We start from the raw sequence: 14678 nt of genomic DNA, 5'->3' as shown, positions 1-14678 counted from the left end.
GCTATTCTGTACTTTGAAAACAAGATTTCTGAGCCAAAATTCTTTACCTTTCATTTTATTTGAAAGATACTCTATTTTAATATATTCTCTATTCTCAAAATTGCCAACTTGAAGATATGTCAAAATGAGCTCAGCAATACATCTTCTGCCAAGAATTTCAGACCCACTCTCAGTGATTGGATGGTGACTTTGTAATTTATATACAATGTCCATAAAAACAATATATGCTCCTCTACTGAAATGAAAAGGCAAAATCAGAGTTCTGTGGTTGAATTCATCCTCTTGGGCTTTTCTAGCTTTCCTGAACTCCAAGAGAAGCTCTTTGGGGTTTTCTTGATTGTTTATCTGGTCACCCTAGTAGGAAATGCCCTCATTATCGTCATCATCTCCCTGGAACAGAGCCTCCACATTCCCATGTACCTGTTCCTCCTGAACTTGTCTGCGGTGGATGTGAGTTTCAGTGCGGTCATTATGCCTGAGATGCTGGTGGTCCTCTCCACTGAGAAAGCATCGATTTCATTTGTGAGCTGTTTTGCACAGATGTATTGCATCCTTTTTTTTGGTGGGACTGAGTGTTTTCTCCTGGGGGCAATGGCTTATGACCGATTTGCTGCAATCTGTCATCCTCTGAGCTACCCACTGGTTATGAACAGAAGAGTTTTCATGAAACTAGTGATGTTCTCATGGGTTTCAGGAATCATGGTGGCTACTGTGCAGACCACATGGGTTTTTAGTTTTCCCTTCTGTGGCCCCAATGAAATTAATCATCTCTCTTGTGAAACCCCAGCAGTGCTAGAGCTTGCATGTGCAGACACCTTTCTGTTTGAAATCTATGCATTCACCGGTACCCTTTTGATTATCATGGTTCCTTTCTTGTTGATACTCTTGTCTTATATTCGCATTCTCTTTGCCATCCTGAAGATGCCATCAACCACTGGGAGGCAAAAGGCCTTTTCCACCTGTGCCTCCCATCTCACCTCAGTTACCCTCTTCTATGGCACAGCCAATATGACTTACTTACAGCCCAAATCTGGCTACTCCCCAGAAACCAAGAAGCTGATGTCATTGTCTTACACATTGCTTACACCTCTCCTGAACCCTCTGATCTACAGCTTGCGGAACAGTGAGATGAAAAGAGCTTTGATGAAGTTATGGCGAAGAAAAGTGGATTTACACCCATTCTGACTCTGTTGGGAAGCTGTGTGATGTTGGATCACTGCCCAACTGAATTTTATTTAAATTTAATAAGTGGCCAACCATTCGGCATTTCCTGATTTGAAGTTGTTAAGGTTGTTGAGTTTTCCAAGTTCAGTAATATGTATCAGGGATCCCTCTCTTTTGGTAGTATACTGTTGTCATTAAATTTTCATTGATATATGTTTCACTACATATACTACAACAGTTTATTTATCTGTTCCTCTATTATGATCATCCAGGTCATTACTGGAGTATTGTCATTAAGTTGAATCTTCAATAAACACCTTGTTGTGTAGGTTTATACGTACTGATGTTTTATTTCTGTGTGATAGATCCCTCAAAGTGGGTCTGAGGGGATGAAGAATATGTGTGCTTATAAATTTTAATAGCTGTTGCAGAATTACTTTTCAAAATGATTGTGACTTTTGGATGAACACAAAGGTCCACCTGCTCTGCTAACAGGGTAGAGCTTCAAGTTGCCAATGAATAGGTGAGATTTTTATTTTTAGAGTGAAAATCTGTACCATGATTGAGTAAACAAAAAGCAGCTTTTTTGGTCCCCCACTTCGGTTCTAACTTCATGAAGTCATTCAGATTATTAATCAAACAAGATTTCTCTGTATTTTTCCAGATACTCATCTAGTATTGGTGACCAAAAAACTGCATGGGAATTTCCCTTAAGTCTCACTTGATACTATTAGCATCTTTCTACTTATAGATCACTGTTTTTAAAGACTTTTGTTAAATTTCTCATTGTAGGCCCAAAAGATCCTCCTACATTTATAAACATAGGATGATTAATTTTTTTAACTGTGAAAACTAATGATTAACTGTGCATATTTTCTATGGTTCTTGAGTAACATCATTACCTGTGCTCCTTCTCTAGAATAATTTCTCATCTTGCAACATTTGAAACAGTTAATGCTTGCTTCCTATTTTAACGTTGCTTTCATCAACAGAGAGGACCCCTTTATTGAATCACATAAGTGCCCATTGCCCTTAGTTTCCACTCTAGGGCTGCTAATAAAGGGGTACGAAACCATTCACATTGTCATTCAGCTGTGAGAAAAACAGTTTTTTAATGACCACAGGCCTCTGCTAAAGATGAGATACAGAGGTGCAAAACTGATTGGATTTTCACAAAAAGAAATTTCATCATTAAATGATTGAAATCATTTTGAGTAATATTGTTGTATAATCTTTACTAGGGCTTTAAACAGGCATTTGGAAATCCTTTCATTGGATTCTGTCTCTGGGTGTCCTGAAATTTCCTTCTCATACTTCTTAGAGGGACCAATTAAATAAGGCCATTCAGGAAAAAAAATCTCTGAAAGCCTTAATCCCAAGCCAAATACTCAGCCTCATTTTGATTTTTGTTCTTTGTTTCTGTCTCAGGTGAGGAATAAAAGTGAATTGGTATCTTCCCAGTATAATCAGAATGAAAAATAATGTAAGAAGACTGAAGGCTGATACTTTGAGGTTTTTTTTCCCAGCTCACCCCTGCACAATTATTAGAATAAATAAAAAACCACTTTCCTGCTATCCATTGTTATTCATTCCAGGCCTAAGGTAAAAGTGGCTCTTTATATGACTGAATCAATCACAGTTCACGGGCTAAAGCCAAATAGGTCTAAGACAATCTGCCAAACAGATCAGTGGAATAGTTTCATTGGAAATGTAAAACATTTTCCCAACTATGGTTCATGACTTTCTTCTATTTTTGATAAGAGTTTCATATGCTGGCCCACTTTTTAGCTTTTATTGTTGTTTCCTATTGTCCAAAAATAGGCAGCCAGTGGTCAAACTATTATGTGAACATCATATGGGGTTCTGTAAGGGAAGAGGTATTTGTCTTTGATTAAAGTTCATCTCCCAGTTATATGGTTACAAATGATTTTGGAGTATGAGAGCTGTTTTATCTACACGTTTTGAGTAAAGAAGACTATAAAAAATGTCAAATTTCATTCAAGGGTAATTTCATGAGAAATGGAGGTATTAACGCATTATCCCAGCTAAATTCCCATCTGCAGCAAGCTGTACAACAGAAGAAAGTGCGGGGTGGGGGGAGTACAGTACAACATGAGGTATATTACTTTGCCTATGTAATTTTAACATCTTGCATCAAAGATCATGAAAACCTAGCTTTATTGGAGAATAATATCCCTCTTAAATTTTGGCCTGTCAGCAGAATGATAAGTGCAATAGTTGTAAATCTACTTGACACTGTAATAAACTGAACTGAACTTTTCAAAGTCAAAAAAAAAAGTGAATTGGTAAAGGTCCAAGGTTTGGTTGCACATGTGATGATTTCAGAGTCACCTTGCCTTCATTTTGTTATACCTTCAGCAAAACACAGTTAGTCCTAAAGAACACTGTTATAATTTTACTCTCAATAGCAACAGTTCTGGCCATGTCAGCTTTGATCTCATGGCAGCTGTGGGGACTGATATTTGAAATCAGGTTTTTCTAGCTTTGAAGTTGGCACCAAGGCCCCACACTTTAAGAACCACAGTCCTAGAGAACTCAGTTCTTTCATGTTTGGAGAAGGTACATTGTGGGCCACACTTCCTACACCTGGCCCACGTGACGGGTTCATGCCTGGGGTGTAATCCCACCAGGGAAAATGATGTGGAGGGATCCTTGGATTGGATTCTATGAATGAAAACCCCATTTCCTCAGGATAACTGATACACTTCCACCAGACAAAGATGGAATAGCATGAATCTCTAAGTGTTGTTAGCATTCAAGTGTTTTCTGGATGAGAGAGATTCCTTGAGACTGGAAACTGTAGCGATGAGAAGTAGACAGAGGTAATCTGGGCAAATCTAAGTCTGCAGGTCTAGTCATTTCTTCAGTCTACTGGGAATGGGTAACTGGTTTTATCATTGCTCAAGCCAGCTTAGACTGATCCCTAAGTCCCTGAATTTCATATGTACCCATGTAGCTAATAATGTTATATTTGTTACAGAGAAAGTAACAGAACCAGAGAAGTTAAATGATTTGTACAAGTCACACAAACTAGCCTAGAATTTTTGACTCCTATTTAAAACATTCTGCCTATGAAATCAATAGTAGTGATGTTTTTCTCAAAAATCTTCAGTGACTCTCTGTTTCTATTTGAAACGATCAAAAGTTCTGGGATGGGGGTGGGGGAGGACATCCGGGCTTTCCACAAAGAGGCTTCAACCTGCTTGCCTTAGATTGTTTCCCACCATCCTACAAACTGTCTTGCACCCAAGCATCCTCTACCTCTAGTTCACCTGCCTGTGCTCACACTTCCCTTACCCTCTTCTTTCCCCATTTGCAACCTTTATTCAGCCTTTGTTTTCTCCTCCTCTTGGGAGATGTCATGGTGAGGTTGAGTCTCTTGTGTGAAGAAGCGGTTATTCCCTCCAGGAACGTGAGGGAGTGGGACTCCAGGTGTGTGCTTTTGAGCCTCTCTCACCTGAGTTACCATGGAAAAATATGAGAAAGCAGGTAAAAGTGATTCCAAGTTCTTCAGGGAGGCATTCTCCAGGGCACATGATTCAATGCCTTATCATGCTCTAGAACCAGTGCCCTGAACCACTGAGTTGCATTATGAGAAGGTGGCTTTTGACCAGAGGTAAAACTGATAAAGTGGTGTGAAATTTAAAGAGACAGAGTCAATGGGTAAGAAAGTGGAGACTCTGCTGCATGCCTGGTGGTGGGTTTTCCATATATAACTCATCCTCATCTGATAGCTGGAGATGCTGTTGAAGTGACATGTCAGTACTCAGGAACCACTAGACTCAGCTGGAACATTGGACTCAGTAGACTCTCTGGCTTTGAGGCTAGCCAGTTTCTTTTTCTCTTCTTTTCATAGAAAAGTTCAGGCAATAATTAGAGGTGTAAGTACTTTGCGTGCACTAATGTTCACATCTTAGACATTTGCAACTGGAAGGGAAACAATCCAGTTCCTATCTTTTTCAGTTGTAAGGATGGAAGCTAGAAAAGAATGATCTGCCTAAGTATGATCATGTCAGTGAGTTATCAAGACAGCATTGAGATCTTCTTAATTATATAGAAAATGTGGAGCATCTGTGGTCAGTTGCTCTTTCCACTCATGAACAATTTGTTCCTTAAATGCTTATAGTCAGTCGTAAAAATGTTTTCTACTTTATTTATATCATACTCCAAATGTGCTAATTTTTAAACTATATCCACTTAAAATATTTGGAAGTGAATACACATTATTTTTTTCTCCATTAGAAATGGGTTTATATATTTGATCCTGCAGAGTCTATATTTTTAAATTACGGAGATTTTTTGACATCTAAAATATAATTATTATGGTTAATACAGACATGGATTTTAATACGTGATTATGGTTAAACTCAGAAATACATCAACTTGCCTTCTACTGTCTGCTACCGTCCTACTAATCCGCACTCAAGACAAGACTGATTACATGTGTTCAGCTTGCTGCACCCTTCTGTTCTGGGTTCCTGATCTCTCACAGTGAACTTCTGCTGGTTTTCAGAGTATCATGCAATGGTCAATTGTAGTGTAAGTTGTCATCAAATACCTTTTGACTTGAGTCAGTTGGACTTCCTCCTTCTGTCTTTGCCCTTCAACTTAATATACCTTCCACATACGAGATTCCATAGTTATGATTGTTCACCCTCCTTCCCCATTCAGAAGTAACCTTTCCCTCACTGCTATGTCTAAAGCACATGTTGTTACCCCTGCTTCCCAACAGTGTGGTGTACTGGTGGTGCTACTCTTCTTTTTGACAGTCTATTCCTTTAATATATAGTCTGAATTTTCCTAATTGCTTTATTTCAGTATTCATCAAATATTGGCTCAGCATCTGTTATGGGCTTGAGACTGTTCTAGGCATTATGAATATAACAAGGAATAAAACAAAATCTTTGTCCTCCTAGATTTTATATTTTAAGGGAAGGAGTAGAAATATATAATGCAAGTGGATGATAATGGAGAAAAATAGAGCACAGTATGAATGATAGAGTTAGAGCATACTGAGGTAGTGGGTGGGGTGCTCTTTCATGTGGCGTTGTCAGCTCTCTGTTGAGCTGTGGACTCAAGTGTATGCCTGAGATTGCTGAGCCTAGAAAATAGTGGGTGCTCATGTGTGTTTGTTGGATAAGTAATGCTTAATTGAACTACTTGATGAGAAGGAGAGTAGGGGGAGAGAGATAAATGAGAGAAAGGGAAGGAGAGAGAGAGACAGAGAGAAAAGGAGGGAGAGAGATTTGAACATTTAAATCTCAATTTCACAATAATCAAAAGTTGAACTTTTTCTTAAGTCATCACAGTCATAGGGATGGCCAATACCAGGGTGAGTAGTTATCAATAAACCAGAAGTAAATTCACGTCGTTTACAGGTCATCTAAGATAGGCACTACTAAAATACAACCCCATGTGTGTATTTCTGCAGTGTTGTCACATTTAGTTAAGTCACATATAGTCATTTTGAGCCTAATGAATATTATAATAAACATATATCAACTGGGTGACTTTTAATTATTAGGTTGTTATAAAAATTTTGGGGGTATCTTTTTCTATTTGTCACTTTTAACACCTTGTTTTTTTGTTCAATTAGATTTTATATTTACATAAAATTGGGAAAAATAGATGATACCTATAGCAATGTAATAGGAATGTGGCATAGTAATAAAATATTTGTTTGCTTTCAGGCTATGTTAAAATTTTCAAAGTACATAGTGTATGAGTTGTGCTGTAAGTACAAGAACTTTGATATATTTTGTGCTATTCAGATAAGATTTCTTAGCCAGAATTATTCATTCTCCTTTTATATTTGAAAGCTCCATTAATTGAGGTAATTAGCTATTCTCCAAAATTACCAAACTAAATTTCTGTCAGCATAGATTCCTCTTTATAGCTTTTTCCAGGGTTATCTGGGGGTGAATGAAGACTTGAACTCTCAAGGATTGGATTGTGACTTCATAATTTCTATACAATGTCCATAAAAACAATGTATTCTCCACTACTGAAATGAATTGGCAAAATCAGAGTTCTGTGGTTGAATTCATCCTCTTGGGCTTTTCTAGCTTTCCTGAACTCCAAGAGAAGCTCTTTGGGGTTTTCTTGATTGTTTATCTGGTCACCCTAGTAGGAAATGCCCTCATTATTGTCATCATCTCCCTGGAACAGAGCCTCCACATTCCCATGTACCTGTTCCTCCTGAACTTGTCTGCGGTGGATGTGAGTTTCAGTGCGGTCATTATGCCTGAGATGCTGGTGGTCCTCTCCACTGAGAAAGCATCGATTTCATTTGTGAGCTGTTTTGCACAGATGTATTGCATCCTTTTTTTTGGTGGGACTGAGTGTTTTCTCCTGGGGGCAATGGCTTATGACCGATTTGCTGCAATCTGTCATCCTCTGAGCTACCCACTGGTTATGAACAGAAGAGTTTTCATGAAACTGGTGATGTTCTCATGGGTTTCAGGAATCATGGTGGCTACTGTGCAGACCACATGGGTTTTTAGTTTTCCCTTCTGTGGCCCCAATGAAATTAATCATCTCTCTTGTGAAACCCCAGCAGTGCTAGAGCTTGCATGTGCAGACACCTTTCTGTTTGAAATCTATGCATTCACCGGTACCCTTTTGATTATCATGGTTCCTTTCTTGTTGATACTCTTGTCTTATATTCGCATTCTCTTTGCCATCCTGAAGATGCCATCAACCACTGGGAGGCAAAAGGCCTTTTCCACCTGTGCCTCCCATCTCACCTCAGTTACCCTCTTCTATGGCACAGCCAATATGACTTACTTACAGCCCAAATCTGGCTACTCCCCAGAAACCAAGAAGCTGATGTCATTGTCTTACTCACTTCTTACACCTCTCCTGAACCCTCTGATCTACAGCTTGCGGAACAGTGAGATGAAAAGAGCTTTGATGAAGTTATGGCGAAGAAAAGTGGATTTACACCCATTCTGACTGTGTTGGGAAGCCATGTGATACTGGGTCACTGCTTAACTGAATTCTACTTAAATTCAATAATGGTGAAAATATTTGCATTTTTTGATATTAATATATTTAATTTGTTGAGTCTCCAGGTTTTAAAATATACCATGTGTCCTCTCTTTTCATAGAGTATTGTTGTCATTTGTTTTTCATAGATATATGTTTCAATGCCATATAATATGCTAGTTTATTCCTCTATTATGGTCATTTAGATCATTACTAGATTATTGTCATAAAGATGAAGCTTCAAATAAATATCTAGTAGCATATGTTCATACATACTGATGTTTTACATCTGTATCATAGGTTACTCAGAGTAGGCCTGGTAAGATGAAGAATATGTGTGCTTATAAACTTTAAGAGCTATTGTAGAATTACCTTGCAAAATGATTATAATTTTTCAGACTGATGTGAATGCCCACTTGCTCTGCTATCAGGGAGCAATGAGTTTCAAGGCACCAACAAATAGGTGAGATTTTTACTTTTGGAGTGAGAATCGGTACCATGAATGAATAAACAAAGTGCAGCTATTTTGGGGAGACCAAATTGATTCTACTTCATGGATTCATATAGATTGTAATTCTAAACAGGATTACTCTGTATTTTTCCAGATGCTCATCCAAAGTTGGTGACCTTCAAACTACATGAGAACTTCCCTGAAGTCTCACTTGATAGTATTAGTATCATTTTTACTAATAGACGCTCTTTTTAGAGCCCCCAGATACTTTATTTATAGACAATGGATAACTCATTTTGAAAATATTTTGTGAAAGCAGTATACTTGACATACTGTATATTTTCTGTGTTCCTTGAATCACATTGCTGATTGTGTGGCCTTTCTCAGCATGAATAATATCTCATCTTGCAACACTTGGAATATTTCATGCTTGCTTCATGTTTAAGTATATCTGTAAGTGAATGGAGAGGGACCCCTTTTATCTACTCTGCATCACATGAGATCATGAGATGGTACAGCCCTTAATTTCTGCTCTGGGGATAGTAATAATAGGATGATACATGATGGTCCTTTGAAGCTGTCATTCAGCTGTGGAAAACGATTAAAAAATTACTACTGCTTCTGTCAAAAATCAGAAGGGCAAAATGATTAGATTTTCACAAATAGGAATTTCATTATAAATATTTGAAACCAGTTTGAGTAGTATTTGAATGTTGTATATTTTTCAGTAGGGCATTAGACAGGCATATACAAATCCTTGTAGCAGATTCTGTCTCTTATTGTCCTGAAATTTCTTTTAGGAGAATCTGTCATTTGAAACAATATACACATTATGGGGATCACAGAAGAAGAGAGAGAAACTGACAGGAAGTTTAGTTAGAGAAATAATGGCTAAAAATTTCCCAAAGTTAGGGAGACGAGTGGGCATCCAGATTCATGATGATCAAAAGTCCCCAGATAGTTTGAACCTGAACAGGGCTACACCAAGACACAATATAATTAAGTTGACAAGAATAAAAGACAAGAGTCAAGTCAAAAAGAGAATTTTAAAAGCAGCAAGAAAAAAGTGACTCTTCACATACACGTTTGACCCACTTAAAAGATAAGTGGATTTCTCAACAGAAACTTTGCAGGCCAGGAGAGAATGGGATGATATAGTAAAGATATTTAAATTAAAAAACCAACAAAACAAAAGCTAAGAGAGTTCCTTATTACCGCGTTCGCCCCTTGTGGCGGTGACGACAGCGATACGTACACAGACCTGGTTCACTTCAGTTGTTTATTGTTGCTCGGAAGGCCGGGAGAAGGTGAGTGAGAAGAAGCAACAGCCGGGGGGAGCGAATGAGAGGAAGAATGAGAGGAGAGAGAGACAGAGATTGAGAGAGAATGAGTGAGAGAGTGAGTGAGTGAGAGAGTGAGTGAGTGAGAGAGTGCTTCTTTCCTGCTTATGCCTTATATAAAGGAAGCTGGCCTATGGTGATCAAGCCTATAGGAGCAACTTCCTTATGCTAATGCCACCTAACCAGGCAGGGTGGCGCCCAGGAAGCGTGCGCCACCTTAGGGCATTGGTCAACTAGAGTGGAAGGGCGGTGTTCAGCCATAGTGGGACTCAGCCTCGGCCGTAGGCCGGCCCCTACATCTCCCCCTTTTTTGTTTTTTAGCACAATGAGGCTCGGGGACCATGCCTGTCTTAGGTTGTCAGGGAGGTGCAGCATCCTTACCCGTCATAAGGCAACAGACAGCTAAGGTCTGCGCCCTGTCTTAGGTTGGTATGCGTACCTCCTGATCTTACCCGTCTTTGACTACTGGTCCAACATATTGTGCTACACCCTAGGGGAGATGCCTTCTTCTATAGCTGCCATGGCCTGCACCAGAGCCATCGCCCGCACTTTCCGATGTTGCCATTGCATGGAACAGAACACCCATGCCTGACCAGGCTTTGGTGGCATTTAGCACGGCTTCAGCAAACTGAGCTACAGACAGCGCCTCTAACTTTTGGGGACTAACATTCAATATTTCTAGCCATAGCTGAGTGGTGAGCACATCAAACTCACTGGACCAATTGGTGGATAACATCTTGCCTAATTTCCTCGACAGATTGGCAGCTTTAGAGAGGTTATGAAAGGAATGCCAGTAACACATAGAGCTGTCAAAAGGCAGATATGGGAGATTAAGTGTACTATAGGTAGAGAAAAAGGCAGGAAAGGTATGTGCGGTTTCAGTCACCGGGAGTGGAATAGGCCAAGCCTTCACCAGACCCCATAGTTCTCTGGGTTCCGCTATCGCCTGCTGAAGAATCAGTAGCAGGATGAGCATCAGTGGCATCGGCATCTCGCACTTCCGGTTCTGGTCTTGCCACTCTCCGTGTCAGGCGTTCAGGCACCCAGATGGGATTGTTTCGGTCCTGTGGGAAAACACAAACAGAGCCTCGGCTCCAGATTAACACTGGATCCGGGCCTTTCCATGATCCTTCCAATACATCCTTCCACATAACTGCGGGCATGTCTTTAGGCCTGGAACGGCGATTATGCCGCTCTGCTGCACTGTGGCCATCTTTGTCCAATGTTAAAAAATTTAAAATGAACAATATGATGTTAAGTTTGTCTCTGGGGGATCTGAAGTCTGCCCCTATTCCCCCTTTTTGTTTATAGAGAACATTTTTAAGGGTCAGGTTGGCGCGCTCTACCACGCCTTGCCCTTGAGGGTTATAGGGAATGCCCGTGGTGTGGGTGATATCCATTGTTTTTAAAAAGCTGAGGAGCGACTGGGATGTATATGCTGGCCCATTGTCAGTTTTTAAATGTTTGGGCTTTCCCCAGGCCGAAAATGCCTGGAGGCAGTGAGATATGACATCTCTAGATTTTTCTCCTGTATGGCAAGAGGCAAAAATGATGCCTGAGCAGGTGTCTACAGACACATGGACATATTTCATCTTACCGAATTCTGGAATATGGGTAACATCCATTTGCCAAATGTGATTGGGGAGTAGCCCCTTTGGATTAACTCCTGAGATGGAGGGTAGGAGTGTGACACACCATTTGCAACTGACTACTATGGCTCTTGCTTGGTCTCTAGTAATATTATATTTTAGGCGAAGGGTATGTGCATTGACATGGAATTGTTTGTGAAATTGAGCAGCTTGTTCTACATTGTCAAAAAGAGATTCTCTAAGATGTACACAGCATTCACTACATACTGACTATCTGCTAAAAGGTTAAAAGGTTCCTGTGAGAAAAGCGTAAAGGCTTGTGCTACAGCCAACAGCTCTGTTTGTCAGAACTGTAGCCAAGGATGTTTTGGGTAGTGGTTGTCAAAGGAAGCATTGGTGATGCTGTAAGCAACAGCCCATGCATCACAGCATGCAGTAAGACATTCAATCTGCTCAGCAGTATAAGGCGTTATTATTATGTTTGGGGGAATCCCAAATGTTTTTATAGCTGTCCTGATTCCCTTGATGATCAAATCAGCTATACTCTGAGGATACCATCTTAATGTTTTTCCTGGAGAGTGGGCCAGATATACCCAGAGAATTGGCCCTTCCTGCCAAAGTACCCCTGTTGGGCTATTATTACTGGGTATCACTATAAGGAATAGCAATTTGCCATAGTCTATTCTATCTACCTGGGCAAGCTGCAAGCGGGATTGGACTAGGCTCAAGGCTTCCTTGGCTTGCTTACTGAGAGAGCGCGGAGATGATAAATCAGAATCGCCCTTCAGTGTCTCATATAATGGACTGAGCTCTTCATCTGTAAGCTTTAGGAATGGCCTTACCCAATTTATATCTCCAAGTAGTTTTTGAAAATCATTAAGGGTTTTTAATTGATCTGTTCTTATGGTTATTTTTAATGGCCTAGCAATAGTATCTTCCAATTTAATTCCTAAATACTGTTTGGTGCAAGTTGCCTATATTTTCTCTGGTGCTAGTTCCAGGCCCCATATCTTAAAGTGTGCTTGCAAGAAGCAGAGGGCTTCTTCTACTTTACTATTCTTTTCATGACATAAGAGAATATCATCCATATAATGATAGATAATTACATCAGGGAACTTTTTTCTAACTTCTGCCAGGGCCTCATGCACATACAACTGGCACATAGTAGGGCTATTTGCCATGCCTTGTGGCAACACTTTCCACTCATACCGCTCATCTGGGCAATCATGGTTGATGGCTGGTACAGTGAAGGCAAACTTTTTACAGTCCTCAGAATGAAGAGGGATGGAAAAGAAACAATCTTTGATATCTATTACAATTGATTTCCAACCTTTTGGCAGGGCCATAGGCAATGGTAACCCTAATTGCACTGATCCCATGAGAATCATCTGATTATTTACAGCTCTTAAATCATGCAGCAATCTCCATTTTCCTGACTTCTTTCTTATGACAAATATGGGTGTATTCCATGGGGAAGTAGAACTTTGAAGATGCCCTGTGGCAATTTGCTCTTGCACTAATGTGTGGGCTGCTTCTTTTTTCTCTCTGGTAAGGGGCCACTGAGGAACCCACACGGGCTCCTCTGATCACCATAATTTCAGGCAATCTCGCTTTAAATGACCCATCTGCTTGCAATGGAAGCATGCCCCGGAAGGGGTAGCCCTGCTGCGCACATTTTGCAGTCCCTGAGTTATGGCTGCAGCCATTACCTGTCTTTGCACTACAGTGTCATTGATGTCCCTGCAAACTTTGAGGTACACATTTAACTCTTTATTTTTCTAAGGCTTGATAGCCTCCTTGCACCATTTATTTGCTTGCTCATAGGCCAACTGTTTTACTAGGGGCATTGCTGTGTCAACATCTCCAAATATACGGCCTGCAGTTTGCATCAACCTTGCCAAGAAGTCTGCATAAGGCTCATTTGGTCCTTGGAGTACTTTAGATAATTGACCCTGTAAATCACCAATGCCCTGGAGTGTTTTCCAGGCCGTGACAGCTGCTGTAGCTATTTGCATATACACAGCAGGCGGGTAATTTGTCTGATTATGCTGTCCTAGGTAAGGTCCTGTGCCCATTAGCATCTCCAGGTTCCACTGATTGTTCCCTGCGCCGGGCAGTGTCTTGAGAAAGCTCTGCCCACGCAGTTTTGAATAGCAGGTACTGACCTCCAGTAAGGCATGCTCTGGCTACATTAGCCCAATCATCTGGTGTTAGATTCTGAGTGGCTAATGACTCCACTATGGCCACAGTGAACGCTGCTTGCACTCCATAGGTGATGGCAGCTTCCTTTAGGCTTTTAACAAGCTTAAAATCTAGGGCTTGATGGTATCTTTGCTGGGTGTTTGGATCTTCTATTACTGGGAAGGCTGCATTCCCCTCCATGTTTAGCCATTCCCTCCATCTATCCTTGCCCAATTGTTCTTGGCACCCCTGGCCACCACAATATGAGTAACTCTGGTAAAGGGGTGGCTCTGCTCTATAGGTTGGAGAGCAAAATGGATAATCTGGGGCGGTTGGCACAATCTCTTCTACCTTACTGCTCTTATTGGGGAGAGGGGCCGAGCTAGTCTCTCCTTCCTCTCTGCTTATTCTCAGTCGGCTCAGTGAGGAGCACAATGTGGGCCGATGTCCTCTCTGAGCAGCCCTAGCCTCTAACTCTTCTCCTGATAATTCTTGGTCCTCTTCCTCATCAGAGGACCCCCCCTGTGTAGATCCACTTTCAGATGCTCTCGCAGAGGCTCTTTCCTCTTTCACTTCCTCAAGAATCTCCTCTCCCTCCCTTATGGCTTCTCTACAACTAGGTTTATTCTCCTTTAGGCAGCTCTTAACCAGCCCCCATATGGGGAGCGTCCCAGCCGGGAGCGGCTCCCTGCGATCTGCGCTGCGCAGATCCTCGCCTAACTTTTCCCACACGGGGGTAGTGATTCTTCCTGCATCTAGGAACCACGGAGCATGCTTCTCCACCGTGTGGAGGAAAGCCCTTGCGGTTTTTGTTTTTAATGAGGTTCCGTTGGCCCTCAGGAGTGCTCTCAAAGGCTCTTCTACTCTAATTCGAGACTCTTCAGATCCCATGTTAGCGATTAAAGGATAAAAGGCTACTTCTAAGTTTATGGGTAAAGGGAACTC

General features: G+C 40.9%; 2 protein-coding genes across 2 annotated transcripts; both read left to right on the top strand.

Annotated features, from left to right (window-relative positions):
• The first annotated feature begins 240 nt into the window (after positions 1 to 240).
• Positions 241 to 1185, top strand: LOC118934979 (olfactory receptor 10A3). The gene has a single exon (XM_036931005.2). It carries the CDS (start codon positions 241 to 243, stop codon positions 1183 to 1185), a length of 945 nt encoding a protein of 314 aa, XP_036786900.2.
• A 6009-nt stretch (positions 1186 to 7194) lies between these two features.
• On the top strand, positions 7195 to 8139 carry LOC118934980 (olfactory receptor 10A3-like). Its single transcript, XM_036931006.2, has one exon. The coding sequence runs from the start codon at positions 7195 to 7197 to the stop codon at positions 8137 to 8139; it is 945 nt and encodes a 314-aa protein (XP_036786901.2).
• Positions 8140 to 14678: the final 6539 nt, after the last annotated feature.

The sequence above is a fragment of the Manis pentadactyla genome, chromosome 9 (genome assembly GCF_030020395.1).
Source record: "Manis pentadactyla isolate mManPen7 chromosome 9, mManPen7.hap1, whole genome shotgun sequence".
In the NCBI taxonomy this organism is placed as follows: Eukaryota; Metazoa; Chordata; class Mammalia; order Pholidota; family Manidae; genus Manis; species Manis pentadactyla.
This window is presented reverse-complemented; position numbering and strand designations above follow the sequence as displayed.

Bases quoted from the DNA above. Each gene is read 5' to 3' on its own strand.
- LOC118934979 (XM_036931005.2), top strand. From the start codon at position 241: ATGAAAAGGCAAAATCAGAGTTCTGTGGTTGAATTCATCCTCTTGGGC.
- LOC118934980 (XM_036931006.2), top strand. From the start codon at position 7,195: ATGAATTGGCAAAATCAGAGTTCTGTGGTTGAATTCATCCTCTTGGGC.